Source organism: Petaurus breviceps, unplaced genomic scaffold, assembly GCF_028583685.1.
Source record: "Petaurus breviceps papuanus isolate PSGF00001 unplaced genomic scaffold, PetGlider_PUasm1.0 37, whole genome shotgun sequence".
In the NCBI taxonomy this organism is placed as follows: Eukaryota; Metazoa; Chordata; class Mammalia; order Diprotodontia; family Petauridae; genus Petaurus; species Petaurus breviceps.
In genome coordinates this window covers 106,914,234-106,935,800 of record NW_027186296.1, presented here as the reverse complement: position 1 = coordinate 106,935,800, position 21,567 = coordinate 106,914,234, and the positions used below count along the sequence as shown (strand labels likewise).

Here is a 21,567-nt window from a genome sequence, read left to right as displayed (position 1 = left end):
AAAACCAAGCCAATACAGGGGAATCTTTAATTGCCATTACTATCACAGTGACCTGGCTACCTGGCTTCTATCCTCAGCAAGAAGGAGGCACAAAAGCCAGAGAGGGCGAGATCCCATCACAGGCTGGAATTCCTCTAGTTTCATTCTGCCCTTTTCTGTTTGAATACTATTCTTGCTGGAGAAGATGGAAGCAAAATAGAACATGAATATTTTTTCCTTTTCTCTGTCATTTGTTAGCATTTCTGCATCTTCCCTAAGCAGGTGTCTCATCTTTTTCTTGTCTTCCATTCTATTAATATAGCCCATTAAAAATCCCATTTTGTTATTTTTTGCATTTTTTTTCATGATCTTCTGTTCTTTTGGGGGCTTTAATCCTTAGGTTTATGTTACTCTTTATCTGTTTGTTCATCTTTTCATCCAATTGATGATTACTTCACATAAGAAAAGACAAACAGCATATACTCTGCAAGCCACTTCAACTTGGGGTAGAGTCTGAAAGCATTTCTCTGTCCTACTAGGATTTTCTTATGGCCTAGTAGGATTTTTTTTGATGTCTGCATCAATTAATAGTTCCTCATGCCTATATTGGTTTACAAGGTTACTGTTTTTTGTCCATTTTTGTTCTTAGGGTTGCAATAGTTTCCAAGTCTTTTGAAGGGCAAACAGATCAAACAGAAGAATGGTATGGAACACAATACAAACAGGAGGCTATACCAGATGAGGTCATTGAGGTAAGCTTAACAAAAATAAGTGAAGAAAGTTTAAAATAAAGCAAGAAAAAAGTTCTTTATTCTTCCAAAATCTGAAATATTTGTAAAAGCCATCATTTCTGGGTTTATCTTTGGTCGGCATGTCCTCCTGTTAACTAAAAAGGAGTTAAAGGATAGAATGAAAATCTTGTGGCTTCTGCCAGTCCTGATAGACAGGTGCAGGGGGGGAGAGGTGGCGGGGAGGAGAAGGGGAAAAAGAGGAAAGTACAGGGAGCAAGGGAGAGAAATTATTTTTAGGGTTTTCTCAATGTAATTGCCCTTTTTGGCATATACCATCTGAAATAAGCAGTACTTTAGGGGGCTTTGACAATCTCCACATTTTAAAATGGAAGCCCTAGAGTTTTTAAATGTGACAGAAACAATTTTGTTGACTCCATCAATCCAAGATGTGGGCAAAGTTGAAATCTCATGTTCTGGTTCTGTCTCCTCCCATTTGGTGGTGATATGTGAGCTGAAGGTAGACTTAAGAATAATTTAAAATAAACTTTTCTTTTTATAAAAATTTAACCCTAAATAGTAGCTACCAACAAATGTAAACATTCAAAATAAAAAGAAGCAAATGAAATATGATTCTACATAAAAATCCTAAGCTCTAAATTATTTAAAATTTTTAAAGATAAATTTTAACTAAAAAATGCCGTGTTTACTTCCGTTTCTCTTTCTGAGCTTACTTGCTTTATTGTATTTTTCTAATTTTATTGTGATTATTGTTTTTTATTTTTGCATAACTAGTGTATATATTGCATTGTATATATATTCTGATTCTATTTTCTTCACTCTTAATGACTGTAGCTCAGTATTGTTCTGTTATGTTATGCAAGATTTGTTCAGTCATTCCCCAGTTAGGCTGTAGGAAACATTGATATAGTTTTTCACTATCACATATAAAGCTCCTATGGATATATTTTTCCATGCAATGACTTTAGGTTGATCACAGGGTATGGAATAATCTCTTTAAAAACAACAATAATAAAACCGATAGTAACTCTCTTCAAACAAATCCTTTAGCACTCACTAGCGGGCAGTGGAAGGTGTGGTAGGAAGAACGTTGAGCCTCAGTGTGAAGAGCACCAGCTCTGTTCCAGGCCCCGCTCTTGCAGTCTTTAGCTGGGACCTTAGAGAGCTCTTAGTGGGCTTTTAACCTTTTGGGGGCCTCCTTTTTCTCATCTTATGAAATGAGAGGCTTGCGCTAGATGACTTCTATAGACCCCACTAACTCTTTAACAGCCAGTGACTTTATCATTACTTGTGAAGTGTTAGTCAATCCCCACTTTTTGGTCTTCATGGAATTTGAAGCTGTTATCACCTCCTTATGAGTCAATACCATTAGGAGGTGTGGGGTAGTAAGTTACCATGGGATGAATTTTCAGCCACAGCAGCTCAAAGAGAGTCTTCTAAGTTGCAGAGCAATTGTGATCTGCTTTGGTAAATGTGATAAGGGAGCAAGAGGGGCAATGTGGTGTAGTAGATAGAGAGCTGGGCAGCCAGGTTGTGATAATAGTGAACATTTATGTAGAGCTTTGTGTTCCAGGCACTTTGCTAAGCACTTTACAAATATTATCTCAGTTGATCTTCAGTCACCTGAAGTAGATGCTTTTATTAACCAACCCTGGGAAGTAGGTGCTTTTATTATCCTCATTTTATAAATGAGGTAACTGAGGCAGACAGAGGTTCCTAAGTGACTTGTCTAGGACCACACAACTGGTATGTGTCTGAGGTAGGTTTTAAACTCAAGCTAGGCCCAGTGCTCTGTCCTGGCATTCAGGTTGCTGTTCTGATGTGTCCTGACTGTGTGACTTTGGACAAGTCACTTAAACTTTTGTTATTCTAGGCAGCCCTCTAAGAGTACTAAACTGCAGAGCAGGTGCTGACCTGCATTGCTGGAGGACGTACTCACCTGGAAGTTGTCTATGCCAATGCAGTCAGAGTTAGTCCTTGTTCTATTCCTTTGAGTAGAAGGGAGTTCTCAATGATGAAATTCTTTAAATATTTAAATGAGATGAAAACAAGATTATAACTTGGAGGGAGAAGTAAATGATCTTTAGATTAAATATTTCCTCACTTACTTACTGAAAGAGAGAGCATGGTATAGTAAGACACTGGACTTGGGAGTCAGACATGAGTTCTTGTCCTGGCTCCACCAGTTGTGTAGCCATGGGAAAGTCATTGACCTTTTCTGAGACACAGTTCTGTCATCTGTGGAACTGGAGTAGTAATCCTTTAAATACCTCTCATAGAGTTGTTTTGAGGAAAATGCATTGCCATAATTATTACTAGTAACAAAACTAGCTGGGATAAGCTTAGATGTGGGGTGCGGTCTTATGCTCAACCTTCTCTCTAAATGACTGATTTAGCTGAAAGCTCAGTTGTGAGTAGAAAGCTTGAGAGGTGGGAGAGAGTAGTGGTTTGGGCCTGGCCATGAATATAGGCCAGGTTAGAGAAGTTCTAGCTAGCCTGGCCATCAAGCTATGGAAAAAACTAACTTTCCACAGCTACAACTAAAAAAATGACCAATTTTAGAAATATGGATAAGTGAGTTGGGGGATGAGGTTAGCCCTTGGACTACTTCCTGCCCTATAGATATGTAATTCAGTTGTTTTAACTGTGTACACAGTTAATTAATAATTTCATTTTACCTTAATGATCTCTGACTAGTTAGTTTAATTCATTATTATACCCTGCAAATAAGGCCCCATCCTCGTGGGTATGATTTTTTTTTTCTTTTTGGAGTAGGGAAGGCAGGGCAGTTGGGATTAAGTGACTTGCCCAAGGTCACACAGCTAGTAAGTGTCAAGTGTCTGAGGCCGAATTTGAACTCAGGTCCTCCTAACTCCAGGGCTGGTGCTGTATTCACTGTGCCACCTAGCCACCCAGTGGGTATGATTGTAATGTTCTTATGGGGTACTGAGCTGAATTTTTTTCCACCACCATATATTATACCCTGGACTTAGCAAATGAAGGAATCTGGTCTCAAGGGGTGACAAAGTATGTAAGTGTGGATCAGTATAAGACCAGAGGATCTTTAGTAGTAGTGCTTATCTGTTGTGTGTATAAGATATCACATTCATGCTGTAGCACAATATTGCCCTTAAAATCCTTTTTTTACAAAAGAGGATTTAAAGAATTTTGGGGCCCATTTAATTTGTTCTCATTTTCACTCCAGAAATGGAAAAATGCTGACTTAAATGGAAAGTTTAAGCTTCCAACGAAGAATGAATTTATTCCTACAAATTTTGAGATCTTGCCACTAGAAAAGGAAGCAACATCGTACCCTGTTCTTATTAAGGTAATCTTTGGAATCTGTGTCTCATAATTTCACTGCTGGGTCTGATAGAAGGGACACCATACATAAATTTTTCCTTGATGATAACTTAACATTCAGTGTTGTTTCCCACATAGTCTCTGTAATTCCAGAGGATGTAAAGAGAACTAAAGTGTAATTCAGAGGAAAGAATAGCCAACAGAGCTTTTTAAAAGACTGGAAAATAAGTTCTATGAAGACATGAAAAGATCTGGGATGATTTTTCTTTGAAGGAGAAAAAAGGTTAGGTTGTAGCAAGTGCTTTACCTGAATTGTGTATAGAAGTGAGTGACTTTGCTTTCTGTTTTCCACCCAGTAAACCACCCAATTAAAGGAAAATGAGTTTATCCTAACATCTTAAAAATTATGTGGAAATTTTATAAAACCCTAGAATTTCTCATTAAGGTCAGTAATTGTGTTTCTTGTCGTTGAAATATTTTGAAGTAGGCTAGATTTTCATCTTTCTGAAACAGAAATTCTTAACCTGGGCTCCATAGACTTAAATTTTTTTTTTTATAACTTTGGGCCCATTAATTTTTCATTTGTAATCCCATATATTTTATTTTATTAATTTAAAGATATTGTTCTGAGGAGGGAGGAATCCATTGGCTTTACTGGACAGTAAGAGGTAGGGGACTCAGAAAAAGTTAAGAACCCCGGGGTTAGAATCTCTGCATGAAATTAGGGGTGGGGATTCTGTGACTCAGAATTCTTTTAGTCCTATGCCAATTTCTCTCATTTTCTGGGTTTTTTACCCCTTAGTTATCACTTGCTATCTTTTATGATGTTGAAATTGCTTAGAATTAGAGATTGCATTTTTCCTTATCTGAAATTTGACCTTCTTAACAGCTTTATTCCAATTTACTTATTTTTTACAAATTAGGAAATAGAGGCTCTCATCTATAAAATAAAGGGATATTAGACTAGATCATTAAGGTCCTTTCCTGAGATTCAGAATCTAATGACCCATCATTGTGATCAGCATAGTAAAGTAGAAATTGGTATTTGATCTGAGGATATGGATTTAATTTTTCTTTCAGTTAGATTTTGAGTGAATCAACCATTTTTTCTAAAAAAAAAATTACAAATTAAGCACCAATATATATAATACATTTATATATACATATATATATATAAATTTTTTTTTTACTCCCCTACTTTAAAAAATAAGCCTTCACTTCAATTCAATACAATTCAGTACACATTTTGTTCAGAGTATGTTGTTAGGAACTGGCGAAAATTCAAAGTTTAGGGAAGACTTGGTTTCCCTTTTAGAGTTTAGAATGTAGAATAGATGTTCCGAAGCTATTTTGTGTCCTGTACCCCTCTGGCGACACTCTGGAGAAGCTTATGACCTCTTCAGAATATTGACTTTAAATACATAAAATGAAAGTAATTATATTGAAATAGTTATCAAAAGTATTTCTAAAAAGAAAGCTTACTGACCTTAGATAAAGATTTCCCTCTCCCTTCCCTCTGCCAGGGGAATATGATACATATGCAGATATGATACCTATTATCATATTATATAGCTGTAATAAATGTATTATGAAGTATAAGACAAAGTGTTAACAATGATTTTTAGATAATGTCTTCTAGCAATGAATTATTGAAAAGCTTCATGAGAGGAGTGACATTTGAATTGACCTATAAAGGCTGTGTTAAAATTCAGTAGAGGGTGAGGAAGATGGTGGATATTCCCAAATACAAGGTAAAGTTATGGAAGTTAGTTAAGAACAGCATGTGTTAGGAGGGAGAGGGATTAGAGAAGCATGATCCATGTAAAGGATAGTAGTATAAAATAAAATTAAGCTGGAAAGGTAGGCTACAGGTTGTAGATAGCTTTTAATACCAGCCAGAGTAAATAGAACTTTCTTGGTAGGCAGCAGAGAATCTGTTTTGAAGTGGTCTGCTGGGTGAAGGTTTTTGAATAGACGCAGTTTATGCAGAAGGAAGATTAATCTGACAGTGATAGGTTAGTTTCAAAGCATGAAAACCAGATTGCAGCATTACAGGATGGTACTGAGGAGGGGGCTTGCATTAGGGAAGTGATGGTGGGAATAGACAGGAGGGAGTGGCTCCTGGAGAGACTGGGAAGGTTGACTTAGCAGTGCCTAATGAAACATGGCGGCCAGTACCAGGTTCTAAACAGGGCGAGCTGCTCAAATGCTAGTGTTTCTGGTGAAGTCAGAAGGAGGAATTAGTTTAAGAAGAAAGCTGATCATCAGATATTATTTTAGTGTAAAATACAGAGAAACAATTTTGTAATACCTATACCTCTTTTGAGTGTTTGAATCATTTCAGATGAGCTTCTAGCTCTCTTGTGCACAAAAGAAATTCAATTAATCATACCAAAAATCTTAAGGATGTTGTAGTCCTTTTGTTAGAGTTAGGTACAGAACCAGGAAGAGGGTCCTGTGCACATCCTTTCCCCCTCTCACCTTCCATTCTTCCCCTCCTGTCGTTGTTATTCATTCCCCAAAGAGATGGGGAAGAGTAAGATACATGTTGACTGAACCCCATCTAGCACTGGACTAGCAAATAGCGTAGGCAGGAATTGCTTACTTCAGTGGCAAACAATAAACAATCTGCCCTTCCAACTGCATAATAAATAATAAAATTGTAAATGCTCTAGGTGGTTGAACTAACAGCCTTCCAGGAAGTCTGTCTGATGTTCCTTCTGTCATCCTGGCCATGGGTGAAGAATAATGGAAAGTTTGAACATAAACTGCCCATCTTTGTCCTAACAAAACAATTTATTTCTTTGTCATAGGACACAGCAATGAGCAAACTCTGGTTTAAACAAGATGACAAATTTTTCTTACCAAAAGCTTGTCTCAACTTTGAATTTTTCAGGTATGTAATACAACAAATTCAGCAATTTTATTTTTTATATTTTTTTATTCTTTCAAGCTATAGGACTACATATAAAAGGAGTTTGTTTTGAGAAGGGCAAGTTGATAGGATCTGTTTGATCTTCGAATAATACAAAGATACTGTTTGATTGGTCTCCCTTTCTAATAAATACAGAACAAAAGATAATGAGCTGAATCTTCAACTAAAGTATATATAGTAGATTTTAAGACAGATTTATAACCCTGAGGGTTGTGGAACATGGAGAAGGTTATATAATTAAAGAAAAAATAGATCACTTTTCCAGAAATGGGTAAATAACTTTGCCTAAAGCCACAGGGATGGACTGAATAATTTCTTAAGATTCCATTCTTCCCTATAAAATTGCTTATTCTAGATGCCAGTCTGACTTATTCTCATTTAAATAAATAGAAGGAAAAAGATTAGTAAAATTTACAAGTGAATAATTTCTCATTTTAGATTTCCATTTAATCCAAGTTGATTATTGTTCTAATTGGAGAGATATTTTTATCACCAGATCTTAATTACAGTAATTTTTTTTTTAAGAAATATGTATTACTGAATTTGAGAATTACAGAATTTTTCAAGTTATTCTTGTGATCAGTGTGGGTTTAAATACCATCACCTTAGTCATTAGCTCTTCAAATACAGTGACTTTTAAATTTTTTTTTTCATAGTTGAAGCAGAAGGACCTGAAGTGTGTGTGTGTGTGTGTGTGTGTGTGTGTGTGTGTGTGTGTGTGTGTACATGTGTACGTGTACTCTTGCCTCACTCTTTTGAGGAGGGAAGAAAAAGGACGCTCTAAATAAAAAAATGGAAGTCTCTGTAAAGGTTGAATCAAGATTATGGGAGTACAAAAAAAAAAAAGGTCAATAACTTTGGGCAACTAGGTGATGCAGTGAGTAGAGCACCAGTCCTGGAGTTGGGAGGATCTGAGTTCAGTTCCGGCCTCAGACACTTCACACAAAAAAACTAGCCATGTAACCTTGGGCAAGTTACTTAACTCCAATTGCCCTCCAAAAGGCAAAAAAAAATAAAAACAAAAAAAATGATTATGAGAGTGCAAAGACTGTTTCGTAGGACAAAATTAATAAATAATTTAGAGCTGTGCAGTTTTGAATTCTTGCATTACATATTAACTTTCATGTTAATTTTGAAGATGATCAAAATTACTATGAAGCCAATTTTTATTCTAATCATTACATTGATATTTTAAAGCAAAATTAAAATCTTATTGTTTCATTGGATAGCTGCATATTAGATTTTTCTGTTAAACCCACTGGGAAATTGTTTCTTTTGTATTCTGACAATTGTTCAGCAAAGGAGACACCTACATCATCTTTAGAATAAATCAATGATTAATGTATCAAAGATATCCAAAGAAAAGGCAGAAGAAAATGACAGTGTATTACATAAACATTCATATGTTTCTGTCTGGAAGAAGCATTCTCAGTGGAAACCAATTTACATGCCAAGTTTTAGAACATCATCTATTCCTAATCATTCTAAACCCACATTTAATTAAAAACTGTTTATTAGGAGCAAATCTCCATTGAAGAGAAGGAGTGATAAAGGGAATTTATAAACTTTATAGTGAGAATAGACTCTTCTGTTTTCTAAAGGGTGATTTTGTTGTCTACATTTTTACATGTCTTTTGAAGCTAGGAAGTTCAAATCTCAAAAGAGATTTCTATTACTCTAGTTAATTTTACAATCATTTTTGATAAGAGATCTCTTCCCACTTTTTCCTTGTGATTTATGAAAGTATTATATAATTACATTAAAAAAATTCTTGCCTTGCATGCTTTGTTGACGTAGGTCACTAAACTATACGTCTTTCTAAAGTGAGAATGAGTTAACATCAAGGATTTGGTGTCCATGCCGTGGTGGTCTGGGTTCAAGGCCCAGCTCTCTTAATTATCGGGGTGACCTTGAGCACATCATTTAAACTTTCTGAGCCTCTGCTTCTTTGTTTATTATATGATTGAATTGGACTAGAATAAACGTCTCTTTTCCGCTCTAAATCCTGGAGTCCTAAGTACAAAAGTTACACTTGCTCACACTTGACATTCACATTTTTGTGGCACTTGGAGGTCATAAGGTGCTTTAAGAGATAATGTTATCTTAATTGACACTGATGATTAATCATGGCCAAAAAAAATGTAATTACCCAGTGATGAGCCTTTCTGTACTTAGACTGGTCCTTAAATAGCAAACATTCTTTGACCATGCCTATACTTAGTGTCCTTGGCAGAACCTGCAAAAGCTCACATGCTTACCTGGGCTCCCCATGCCCTTGCTAAGGCTTGATAATAAAGCTTTGTTTAAAGTAGGTATGAAGATAAACCAAATATATAATCCCTGATGATGATGATGACAAAAGAAACTGAGTGACAGTCATCTTTAGCTTCTGTCCCAGCACTTCCATTTTTCTTTCTTATCTCCACCTAAGACAAGTGGCAGAAGGACTGCTTATACAACTGAGTTCAACTTAGTTCTCAATGATTCCTCCCCCTCTCCCCTAAAGAAGGCTTATGACAGCAGAGGAGATGTCACAGCAGGTGAGATTAGGAAATATGGTACCTAGCTAAGTTCAGACTCACTCAGAAGGCCTCTCTTAGGAGTGTTCTATAGGAAGGAAGGAAGAGTAAGGAGGGGAAACTCCAAACTTGCAGTTGCATACAATATTTATACCATCATTAAATGGTTGCTTGACTTGGCTAGCAAATGTCCTTTAAAAAGTAGTTTGGGTTTTCTCTCTCCTCCCCCCAAAAGTGTGTGTGTGTAGGGGTATGTGTATGTGTGCACACAAAGTGAGAGAGGTACTATCAGAATTTGAACATTGGCCTGTTTTGAGGAATGAAACCGGTTTTCATGTGAAGTTTTAGAAAAAAAATTGACAAAGCATTCACTTAAATTTGGAAGATGACAAATTCACTGTGTGGAGGGGTTTTTTCCCTTTTCACTATTTAAATACTTATTTTAACTTTGACATTAGCACAGATATAAATTCATTGGCTTCGATAGCAACAGCTGATTGAATTAGAGATAATCTGTTTATATACAGTGAAACTGCTAGATCGTGTCCACTATTTTCTCCTTCTGCATTATGGGTAATATTTCACAGCATGGTGCAATTTATGGCATGATGGGGTAGGGCTCAGAAGGCCTAGGTTTAGCTTAAGTTCTACCATCTATATGACCTTGGAAAAGTCACTTTATCTTTTTGGGTTTCATTTCCATCTTTATTACAGTAGGAAGTTGCATTAGATGGTCCTTCTAACTTTGATATGTGTATGGTTCTGTAATCATATTTTAAGGGCTTGGGCGATTCTGCTTTTACATGTTGATAATCTCTTTAAATATTCTCCTGCTCATGTATTGTTTTATTTACTCATCAATTCTCAGCTCTTTCATTCAAGCTCATTTCCTCCTGGACTTAGAAAAGTAGAAGATTCCTTTCTCTCCATTGAAGTTTGTCTTAGTAGGAATCAGTTTCTTACCCCAGCCACATGATTTCCAACTACATGATTCTTCTCAGAGGGAGGAGCATAGGAAAAACAGAGTCCTACAGTAAATGTCTTTTTTTGTGTTCAGTCCCACTGCCCATTTGCTCTGTTACCATCCATAGAACCTATAAGTGTATTTCTACTCCATGGCATTTAGAGGGGATAATTCAATTTAACATTTTTATCAGTGATTTGGGTGAGGGCTTGGTTAATATGTTTATCACAGTTTTGTACAACACAGTGCTGGAATTGTTATCTAATAAATTCAATCGTAGTTGAAATCCAGAAAGATCTAAATGAATAATTTAAGTTAGAGACTAATTTTGAGGAAAAATATTAAGCTACCAAATCAATTGTAAAGGTATGAAATGGGGATGCTGAACTACATCTCATGAGTAGTCCTAGTATGGTGTGGCAGCTAACAAAGCTAAAGAAATCTTAGGTTGTAGTAATAGAAATGAAGTGTCTACAACAATGGAGTTTAAGCTGATCAAATCACAGCTGTGGTATTGGGTTCATGTCTGGGTGGCACATTTTAGGACAAACTGTTAAGACATCTAGAGGAGGAGACTAAGTTAGGATAGTGTGGAGGTTCAAATATGATGCAGTTTAAAGAGGAGATGTAGTGGGAAAATGTGGTTAATGTTTTCAGGCATTTGAAGAATTGTCATATGGAATAGAAATATTACCATATTCTACTTGGCTCCAGAGAGCAAAAATGAGACCCCTGGTAGAAGTGATAACGAGGCTGTTTTCAGTTCAGTAGAGCTTGCTCACCACCAGTGCTGCCCAACAATAGAAGGGGCTGCCAGAGGAGATAATGAGCTCTCCAGCGCTAAGCATCTTTAAGCCAAGGCCAGGGATATTGTGGAGTGACTCTGTCTGTGCCTCAGTCAAGGGCTGACTGATTCCTGTGGATCTGTCCAGATTCAAGACTCTGGTTCTGAGTGATCCATTTGTCTTCATCCTATTAAGCACAAGCTGAGCAGTTCAGTATGTGTTCTGTGCTGTCCCTGCACAAAAGGACTATCAAAACTCAGTTTGAGAGAGAGAGAGAGAGAGATCCTCCAGAAAGTAGATGGCCCCCGCTGGGTGTCTTGAGGTCCATTTGAAAAGGCCAAACCAAACCATGAAATAATAAACCAGTCTTACTTTGCGCATTTTCTTCCAGCCCATTTGCTTATGTGGATCCTTTGCACTGTAACATGGCCTATTTGTACCTTGAACTACTCAAAGACTCCCTCAACGAGTATGCGTATGCCGCAGAGCTCGCTGGCTTGAGCTATGACCTCCAAAACACCATCTATGGGATGTATGTAAGTACCTGGATTCTAAAGCCTTCCACTCATCAATAGTTTTCTATTGATTTGATGGAAGCATTTTTAATGGAGGATATGAGTTTAGTTTCTTTTTTTCATCTTTGACTAATTATATTTTCTTATCTCTTAAATTTTTAAGTTTACTCTCTTTTTTAGGTCTTTGGTGATATTTCTATTCCTATAAAGCAGTTTGTTCTTTTTTTTCCCACACCTTTAATCAGATCATAAGCTTTTTCTCCTCAAATGCAGTTTTAGACCCTAATCTGTGATTAGCTTTGTCCCATTTGGTATCAGAAGTTGAAGTTTCCAACAGAAGGGAATGAAATCTTCCTACTATCGGCTTGAAACAAAACGTTCTCTTACGTCTTCTTCCTTGAGATCCTGACTGTGAGGCTGCATATCCATACCCTTCGGTCATATTTCTTCATTATCATGTCACTGCTCGAGGTATCAAAGCATTTCTTCTGTTTTTCTTTTGTTAGTCGCTACCTATATGCTGATCCTCTGCATTGCAACATGACATACCTGTTTATCAGGTTACTGAAGGATGATTTAAAAGAGTATACATATGCAGCTCGCCTCTCAGGTTTGAACTATGGCATTGCATCAGGAATGAATGCAATACTTGTAAGTAAGAAATGGAAGAGCAGAGACACAAAACTAGCGTAAAAGCCTTATGTTGAGCTTGAGAAAATGTTAACGTCTGCATTTCTAAGTGACATGGTTGATGTCCTACTCCTTGCATCTATTTTCATGGATGAGAAATGCAATTACATTTAAAGCATTAATGATCAATCCAGTCAAGCTCAGTGTGTCTGTAAACGTGTGTGAGCTATCTTTACTTGCATTCTTCACCTGTTCTAGATGTTTGGCGTATTGATTCATACTAAAAGCATGTTACTTTTCCCATCCCTATGGAAACAGCATCTATAAAGAAAAACATTAAAAAAAGTTTTTTTAAGATTCAGAGTTCTTATAATTATGTTGGTTCATAGAAAGTCTGTATGCATGGATGTATATTAGCCCTTGGTTTCCTTGAAAATATATGTGCTATTGACTTGAAAAGCAATATCAGCATTATTAGAGTGTTCCTAGAAAGATTTGGAGCTCTGCTTTTTAAATTCATTAACCCTAAAGCAATTTTAGATGTTATTCAGCTTGGCATGCAATTCAGTTCTAAATTAACATTCCTTTTGTAGCATACATTCATCTTCTATAGAATATACTCTATAATCCATGAGTAGTCTGATATAAATAATCTGCTACATATAGCCTTTTCTCAGTTAAAATTTTCCTTTATTGCATTAACTTTCTATGCCATTATCAAATTCTGTCACCAGCTGGTTTGGTTGTACATTTTTATGTGATAAACAGACCTTTTTTTAAAAATTGTTCATATTTTAAAATTCATAGACAACAGGTATAATGGAAAGAAATCTACTTTTCCTTCCGTTTCCTCTCCTCTACCTAACACAGTGCTCCCCCAACCCCTGGTCCAGCACATTCCAACCTTATCCAACCCAGGAATCAAGAGGTTTGGGTCGTTGTCTGGCTCTGCCACTTAGGAATTATGAGATCTTGGTCAAGATGCTGTGTCTCTTGTTGGATCGTGGATTTACAGCTGGCAGGGATCTCAGAGGCCATCTAGTCTAATCTCCTGATTTTATAGATGAGAAAACTGAGGCCTAGAGAGGTCCCTAAGGTTGCCAGGTCTCAGGATCCTCAGTGGTAAAAATAAAGGGGGTGGACTAGGTAATTTTTTCTAGCTCTAGTGTTTAAAGCAAAAATTTTAATTTTGGGTGGAATATTAACAACCTATTTACTTATTCTTCTCAAGTTCTAATAATAAAAGGATTTTAATATCAATGCTTCCTTTTCTATTTGGAAAGAAATAGTTTTGCTCCTATTTGATAATCTTAAAGATGAAGCCAGTTTATCTGATCTTTTTCTCAGAAACATTCTGTGAGAAAACAAGCTGATTGAGATAATGTAATGTGTCTTGCCTGTAGTTACCCAAATAGGCAGTGGCAGAATTAGCATTGGACTGAGGTGTCCTGACCCCCAGCCCCTCCACTCTGCCCTGTTGCTTGGATATCTGAAGCCCAGTGTAAACTTGGGTGCAAACCCACCCCGACTTATGGATGAAATGTGCCCCTGGAGACGTGTGCCTCTGAGGGAAATGCCAGGGATCCAGCTCTGACGGGAGCCCAAAGTTATGGGTTCTACTGCTGACTCTGGTACATGTGACCCTGGCCAGGTGACCCCACCTCTCTTTGCCCCAGCTTCTTCAACTTTGAAAGGGGAGAGATTAGAGTACTTCTGCTGCCTGTCCCATCTGGGAAATCAGCACTATTGAAAGTAGAAAGGCAATCAGTTGATTAAAGTGATTCAGGTTTAGGAATGCAGGATGGTTTAATGGAAAGATCACTGGATTTGGAATCCTGAGATCTCTGATGGAAACTCAACCCTACTACTTTTGCTATGTATGGAACGTTGGACAATTCTCTTTGTTTCCTTGGTCCTTAGTTTTTGCATCTATTAAATTCTGTGGTTGAACTAAATGATCTCTATCCTATCCAGGTCCCTTCCAGGCCTGAATCCTATGAGCCTGTGTCTGTGCTTGTGCCATTGTCTTTTCATGTTTGGAAACTGGTTCCAACCACTAAATGAGAGGGAGGTTACGATACAGTAGCAGAGCAGCAAAGCCTGTGTTTTTTTTTAGGAATCTTATTTGTTTTGTTTATTATGTGACAAAGTGGAACAATATGATAAAGCAGGGCAAATGCTCACTATACTGTATAACGCCTTATAAGTCTCTCAGTAAAATGCCAAAACCTTCTCTTCTTCAAAAAGTGTAAAGTTAAACCTAAAAATGGTCTTAGCTTCAGTAAAGAATTTAAATAATAAAATAGTGTAATGCCTGCCACCATCATTTCTGATGGTTTCATGTAAATATGCCCACATTGCATTAATGTGCTTGGGAAACATTTGTTGGAACTATCGTGATAGATAAAGATATTAGTTGTTATTGTTATAATGAGTAAAACAAATCTGTTTTGCTCTGCATTTATTTTTTATGCATATAACATTTTAGAATTCTCTGAATGTTAAAGGCTGAACTTTGTCTACCTAGAAATCCTTCCTGAATACTTACGAGTTTATAATAACCTGAACTCTTTCTGTAGCTCTCTGTAAAAGGATACAATGACAAGCAACCTATTTTGCTGAAGAAGATTATTGAGAAAATGGCCACCTTTGAGATTGATGAAAAAAGATTCGAAATTATCAAGGAAGCGGTAAGTTCTCTGTGTTTCCCATTCTTAAGTCAGAGGTGATTGAATCATGGGCATTTGAAAGGAGTAACTGCAGTGTTATCTGATTGATCCAAAAAAGTGGTGGTCTGGAGGATGTAAGGTCACTCTTGGTACTACTTAAATGAGAAATCTTTACTTATACACAATTGGATAGAGCATCACTTAAACCTTGGAAAGAAAGGGGCACAAGCAGATAACCTTGAGCCATGATAAGATACATTGTGGAAAGATAACTTTTACAGTTACAAAAATATTTTTATGACTAATTGGTTTGGTACATGCTTTATCCTTCACACAGTATATGCGATCTCTTAACAACTTTCGAGCAGAACAACCTCACCAGCATGCTATGTATTATCTCCGACTATTGATGACTGAAGTGGCCTGGACCAAAGATGAACTAAAGGAAGCACTAGATGGTGAGATTCCTTTACCCACCTTAGTCTTTTTTTTTTTTTTTGGAGGGCAGTTGGGGTTAAGTAACTTGCTCAAGGTTACACAGCTAGTTTTTTTGTGTGTGTGGGTGTTAAGTGTCTGAGGCCGGAACCAAACTCTGGTCCTCCTGACTCCGGGGCCGGTGCTTTACTCGCTGCGCCACCTAGCCTCCCCTACCCACCTTAGTCTTAACATTTTGGGGATTTTGTCTAGTGTTACCTCAGCTATACATCAGTGACCTGTGATTTCATTGGTGTAGACCACCAGTGTGGAACATAGTCCCCCAGTGAATCAGCAGAAGGTCTTGTGACTTGCTGTAGCCAAAAACATTCATTATCCCCTTCCTGACAGTTGATAATGTGTTTTTGAATTTAGCTGAGTTGGTCCTTAGTTTTGTCTGTCACTAGGCCCATATTTAAAGCCTTTTCCAACTTGGTCAGATTTGCCAGAGGTTATACTGTGTTTAGCTTCCTAGAAAACCAGATGAAAATGAGGTATAGGAGTAGGACATGAGTGGAGATTGCCTATTATTATTTGGGTTTGTCACAGTGGCTTTTAAAGCATTTAGAGATTTTACACCATCACTAAAGTCAGCCGCTTAGACAGTTGAGGTTTAATGACCTAGATACAAAATAGAGTCACAGTTCACAAGAACTAGAGAATTAGGGTTTGCTGCTATTCAGCATTCTGGCTTTATTGCTGCTCTTTTGAGCTTAATCAGTTATGTAATTAAATTCAAGGATATTAGAAAACACGGGCAGAACTTGAAAGTATGTGTCCTATTGTATGGGCTTACTGCCATCTTGTCCTGCCTGTTCTAGAGTCTTCAGAGCTATTAGAGTCAGCTTAAAGAACTTATGCTGGGTAACTCTTATTTATCTTTAGGTTATCTTGAATCATTTGGTTCAGACCTGGCTTTTTTAGTTTTTAAACACTTCCAGACTTCTTGAGGCAGTGACCAGGCATTCCTCTTCTCCTCATCACCTCTCCTGTGCTTTAGTGTAGGTGCACAACAAATACCTCTTAAATAACATTAAAATACTTTTTGAACCATTTTCACTAAAAAGAAGATAGAGCATTTCTTTCGTGTGTTTTGACTTCAATTTTTTTCTTTTCTGGGCTTGTTTTTTTTTAACTGTTTCAGTCTCTTCTTAGCAGTATTACATCAGTAGTTTATTTTTCCCCAACATTCTCAGAACAATTAAAATGACAGTTTTAAAAGGAAAGGAAATATCTTTGAATTTTAAAATTTTTTAAGAACAAAAGCTCCCTATACACATTTATTATAGGAGGTGGTTTATGGTTTGATATGAAAATTATTTCTTTAGTAACAAATTCAAGAAACTAAATATTTAAAATTGTTGTAACTATAAATTACATGAAACCTTTGCATTTATGCAAAAATTGTGAAAACCATTTAAAAGAATAGGAAACTCTTCAGTCTGGATAGTTAATGTATTTTTACTTACATAAGATTTATAAAGCACACATTTGTTATCTAGTTTATTAGCTAATATTTTATCTTCCAACACCATCTGAGTGATTTTAATTATTTTGTCAGGTGAATGAATAGGTGTTCAACATGATAGGAAACTAAAGTCATTTTTTAAGTAATTAAAGCCTTGGGTCAGATGACAAGTGAGTTTTTTAAGTAAAGCATGCTTATATAAAATAGCTACTATAATAGGCATGAAAAAATTCCATCCAAAAATCTATTTTTGTGGAGATGGATTTTGTATTTTAATCATTTAAAGCTTTCCCCCTTTCCCACTAAATGATTCTGTTTATTTAATTAAAGCAACATTCATTTAGAGCAGCATTTTACTTATGGTGAACAGAGCATTGTACTAGATGCACTTTAAGAAGAATCTACCATAGCTCCTACTTTCTTAGAGTCTGCAGTCTGTGTGGAATAATACGTGACTAAGATAGGAGAGAGGCATCAAAATTATGTGCAAAGACCTCCAGTTTAAAGGTTGTTACCATCTTGGCAAGAGTGGAAAAGGCTTTATTGGGGAATGGTGTGGGTAGGTTAGTATTTGCAATGTATTTTAATGACTGAGTAGATGTTTAGCAGGTTTAAAAAGGGGGGAGGGCATTAAAGACATGTAGGATCATTGTGAGTAAAGGCTTAGGGAAGGGAAGCCCTGGGGTGTGTTCAGATTATAGTCGATTGTCTAGTTTGCTTGAGACCGAGAGTTATATGGTTCTTCTGTCCCAAGCGCTCATCTCTACTTGAAATTTCATGGCTTGCACCAGATAGCATGTACCAGATCAGCCACAAAAAATTCTTATTGGCCTGGGGATTTTGTTTAGTTCTGTATAGACTGTAACTCCTTCAAAGTCAAGATTGACCTCCTTCCACCCACTCTATCATGGAAGATTTCATTTTATTCCATTTAGTGGAAAGTTTACCTTCATTATTAACTTCACATCTATTTCTCCCCTTCACTACCACCATGCTTCTAGAAATTGTTTTTAGTAGAGTTTGGATTACAGTGGGGAGGGAAGATTGACTTCATTTAAATGGTGGTAAATTCAAAGGTGGATAGGTATGTTTCCTCAAATTATTTTTGGCTTTTGTATATTTTAATATTTAACTTCATGTTATTGAATTAATGGTATCTTAACATTACAGATGTTACTCTCCCTCGCCTTAAGGCCTTTATACCTCAACTCTTGTCACGGTTACATATTGAAGCCCTTCTTCATGGAAATATAGCAAAACAGGTTTGTGGCATTTTTATTATGTCTATAGGTTTCCATAGTTGTTTGTGCAGTACTCATACTTATTTAAAAGTATATTGAGGGTTTATGCAGACTCATTTTCAACTTTGGGTTTGAATGAATGGCATATGAGGTGCCTTCCAGGAACAGAATTCTGTGATTTACAGTCTGTTCAGGCTGTTCTGCTGACCTTAATCTACTTTGTAGAGTTAGTCAAAGGACTGGGCTTAATCAAGATGCCATTTCCTTCACTGCCAGGATATTTTTAACATAAAAGACTTACCGCTGAGACTAAAGTCTTGCTACTTGTCTAGCTTGATAAACCAACTTGCCCCCCTGCCTACAACCAGAGGGTTACTTCTCCATAATCTGTTCAGTCACTTTGGTGTTTCCTCCTCCTCCAGAGCTGAAGTTCACTGATAATAATAATAACAATAGCTGGTATTTGTATAACACTCTATGGTTTGTAAAGCATTTTTCATGCTTCTCCAATCTGATGCTCACCACACCTTTGAAATGTAGGTATCACAGATATTACTACCGTGTTTCCCCGATAATAAGACACTGTCTTATTAATTTTTTGGACAGAAAAACACCAGAGGGCTTATTTTCAGGGGAGGGCTTATTTTAATGAACATTGACAGCAATTTTAATAAACAGGTAAATGTGAACAAAAAAATGTACCTTTATTCAATAAGTAAATCACTGGGGAAGAACAGGATGACGTGCTCACTGCTGCAGCTCTGATTGGATGCACCTCGGAGCGCGACGTGCGTTTCACCCGGGGGGGACGGTGCATACAGAGGGTACCGTAATGTAGCGTGTAGCGCAGGGGATCACCTTCACTACAGTAGCAATCTCAATAGGGCTTATTTTCGGGGGAGGGCTTATTTTAGAGGAATCTTACACAGTAAGGGGAGGGCTTATTTTCGGGATAGGTCTTATTATCAGGGAAACACGGTATAATCATTTTACAGATGAAGAAACTGAGGCTCAGAGAGGTTAAGAGATTTGCCCCCAGTTATGCAGTTATTGTCAGTGTCAGTCTTTGAATTAAGGTCTCCTGATTTCAATTTAACTTGGGGTTGCTAGAGAGTCAAACAACTGTTTAACATCCTAGATAAGTAGATTCAGTTTTTGCTGGTTTCCAAACTCCCTTACTACATATTGCCGTTTTCATCTACTGTTCTCACTGGTTTCATCTTTAAAAGTTAGATTGAGCTGTTTTTTTTCCACTGAGATTTAAGTTGAAAGTGTCATCTGTTCTAAAATAGCATTAAAACATCTCTATTTTTATCTTCATCATTGATTAATTAAAATATTTATTGATCACCTGTTATGTGTATGTAAGGTATTGTTTTGTTTGCTGTCTTCCAGCTGTCATAGCTGTCACTTTCAGCAATGATACACTCTCCTCTTCCCCACTAAATCTTCTGATCATCCTTTCTCCTTTCTGTTATGGTTTCTGCTCTGATTCTCCTTTCCCAACTGTATACTTCCCTCTTACGGAGCATCTCTGATTACCAGATACCATAGCAACCCATCAGAGTAATGAATGAATTCTGGGGCAATCTGACATGGCTTAAATAAGTACAGAGAAAAGAAATGTTTTATTTTCATTGTTTATTTAGAATGTTTTATTGGTGATATGTTGTTTGTTTTAAAATACCTCTGACCGAATCCTACCTCATAAGGACAGTTAAGCAAAATAAAATGTTACAAATGACCACATATGACAGCTTATTCAATATTACTCACCTGTCATCCAACACTTTACTGCCAAGAAGAAAGAGTCACCTTAGTTTCCAGTGATTTGTGGATGATTTAGGGCCTATTCATTTATGTATCCAACTGTCCTGACCCTCCCCACTATGGAATCTTTCTTTCTCCAGTGATTATTAGACCTGGCTTTCCCCCTCTCCTTACAGGTACAAGTTAGGGGGAGCAGCAAAGTGTTGGTTTTTAATGACACATGCCTCAACTGGAACTTTATTATATTGATGAATTTAATTTTTGGATAGTTAATTTGAATAAAAATGCATTTAGCTAGGAACAGAAATACGTTTTTATGAATGTTTCAGTTATGAAAATTAGCATATTTTTCTTTGGATGGGTTGCCCTGGGAGAAGTATGCACAGATCGACTATGATTACTTTTTCAAAGACATATCCTTTGTGCAAAATATAATAATGTATATCTTTCCCTTTAGGCTGCTCTAGGAGTTATGCAAATGGTTGAAGACACGCTTATTGAACATGCTCATACTAAACCTCTCCTTCCAAGTCAGCTTGTACGATACAGAGAAGTTCAACTCCCTGATAGTAGGTATTGATTTTATAAAGGCAGAAATAATTTACATTTGCATGATTTTTTTTTGTGAATATTGATGGTAGAAGTTCCTTCTATTAATTTAGATGTGAAGTATTTGCACATGTTGGGTTCTTAATAAATATTTTCTTAATTGAATGAATTTTGTATTCATGTTGGCTCAAGAGTATAGCACTCCAGTATGGACAAATGTTTCCAAAGGGAGGAAATAAAGACAGGTAGAACTCTGTTTTTATCTGGAGATGTCATTACAGAGAGATTCAGAAGGGAGTAGATTATGACTTGAGGGAAGAAGAGTCGGGGGATAGAATTAAAAACCAGTGAAGCATGTAATGACATTTATTTATAGATATTGAAACTGTGTGTATAAAAATGAGTTGCTCAAAAGAGTCTCTAGCAGAACAAGTTCTAACACAAACAGTTGATACCTAAGGATAAAATATATACTCTTGACTTATGCTCTGTATAAGAAATTAAACTATAGCAAATACTAATAATTTTTATTTTGGAATTTGCTGTGCCACATCATTTTTATGGTGAAAACTCTTTGTTTAGATGGGAAAACCTATTAAGTATCTTTCTTAGCACAGTGGTATAATGGAAGCTAATCTAGAGCAGTAGAATAGTTGTTTTGTATACTCTCAAAGGGCATAAAATAGCATGGAAAAAGCATTCATTTAGGTTTGAAAGTTTGAGAAATGTCTGTATAGCTATAGAATTGTTTCCTCTAAAAATCAATCCGTTAGGTATTTACTTATTTTAATGAATAACTGATTCCAGAAATTTGTTGGGTTTGATATCTATCACCGGTTAGTTTAACTATTGTTGCTGGTTTGCTTATACAGTAAAATCCTTTAGATCTTTTCTTGCCATTATGATAAATGGTATGGTGTGGTAGACAGCTGTGGACTTGGAGCTAACGTGGGTCAAGATTTGAGCCCCAGCTCAGATACTAGCTGTGTGACTGTGAACAGGTAATTTTAAATCTTT

General features: G+C 36.6%; 1 protein-coding gene across 6 annotated transcripts in view; it reads left to right on the top strand.

The window, feature by feature from the left end:
* IDE (insulin degrading enzyme) overlaps window positions 1-21,567 on the top strand; it is a 416,199-nt gene that overhangs the window by 372,919 nt on the left and 21,713 nt on the right. For all 6 annotated transcript variants that reach the window (XM_069099238.1, XM_069099239.1, XM_069099236.1 and 3 more), the window contains 8 exons: window positions 629-731; window positions 3,934-4,056; window positions 6,845-6,927; window positions 11,626-11,770; window positions 14,959-15,069; window positions 15,386-15,506; window positions 18,161-18,252; window positions 20,459-20,570. In XM_069099238.1, coding sequence (XP_068955339.1) covers window positions 629-731; window positions 3,934-4,056; window positions 6,845-6,927; window positions 11,626-11,770; window positions 14,959-15,069; window positions 15,386-15,506; window positions 18,161-18,252; window positions 20,459-20,570 — 890 coding nt within the window. The remainder of the gene's footprint in view (window positions 1-628; window positions 732-3,933; window positions 4,057-6,844; window positions 6,928-11,625; window positions 11,771-14,958; window positions 15,070-15,385; window positions 15,507-18,160; window positions 18,253-20,458; window positions 20,571-21,567) is intronic.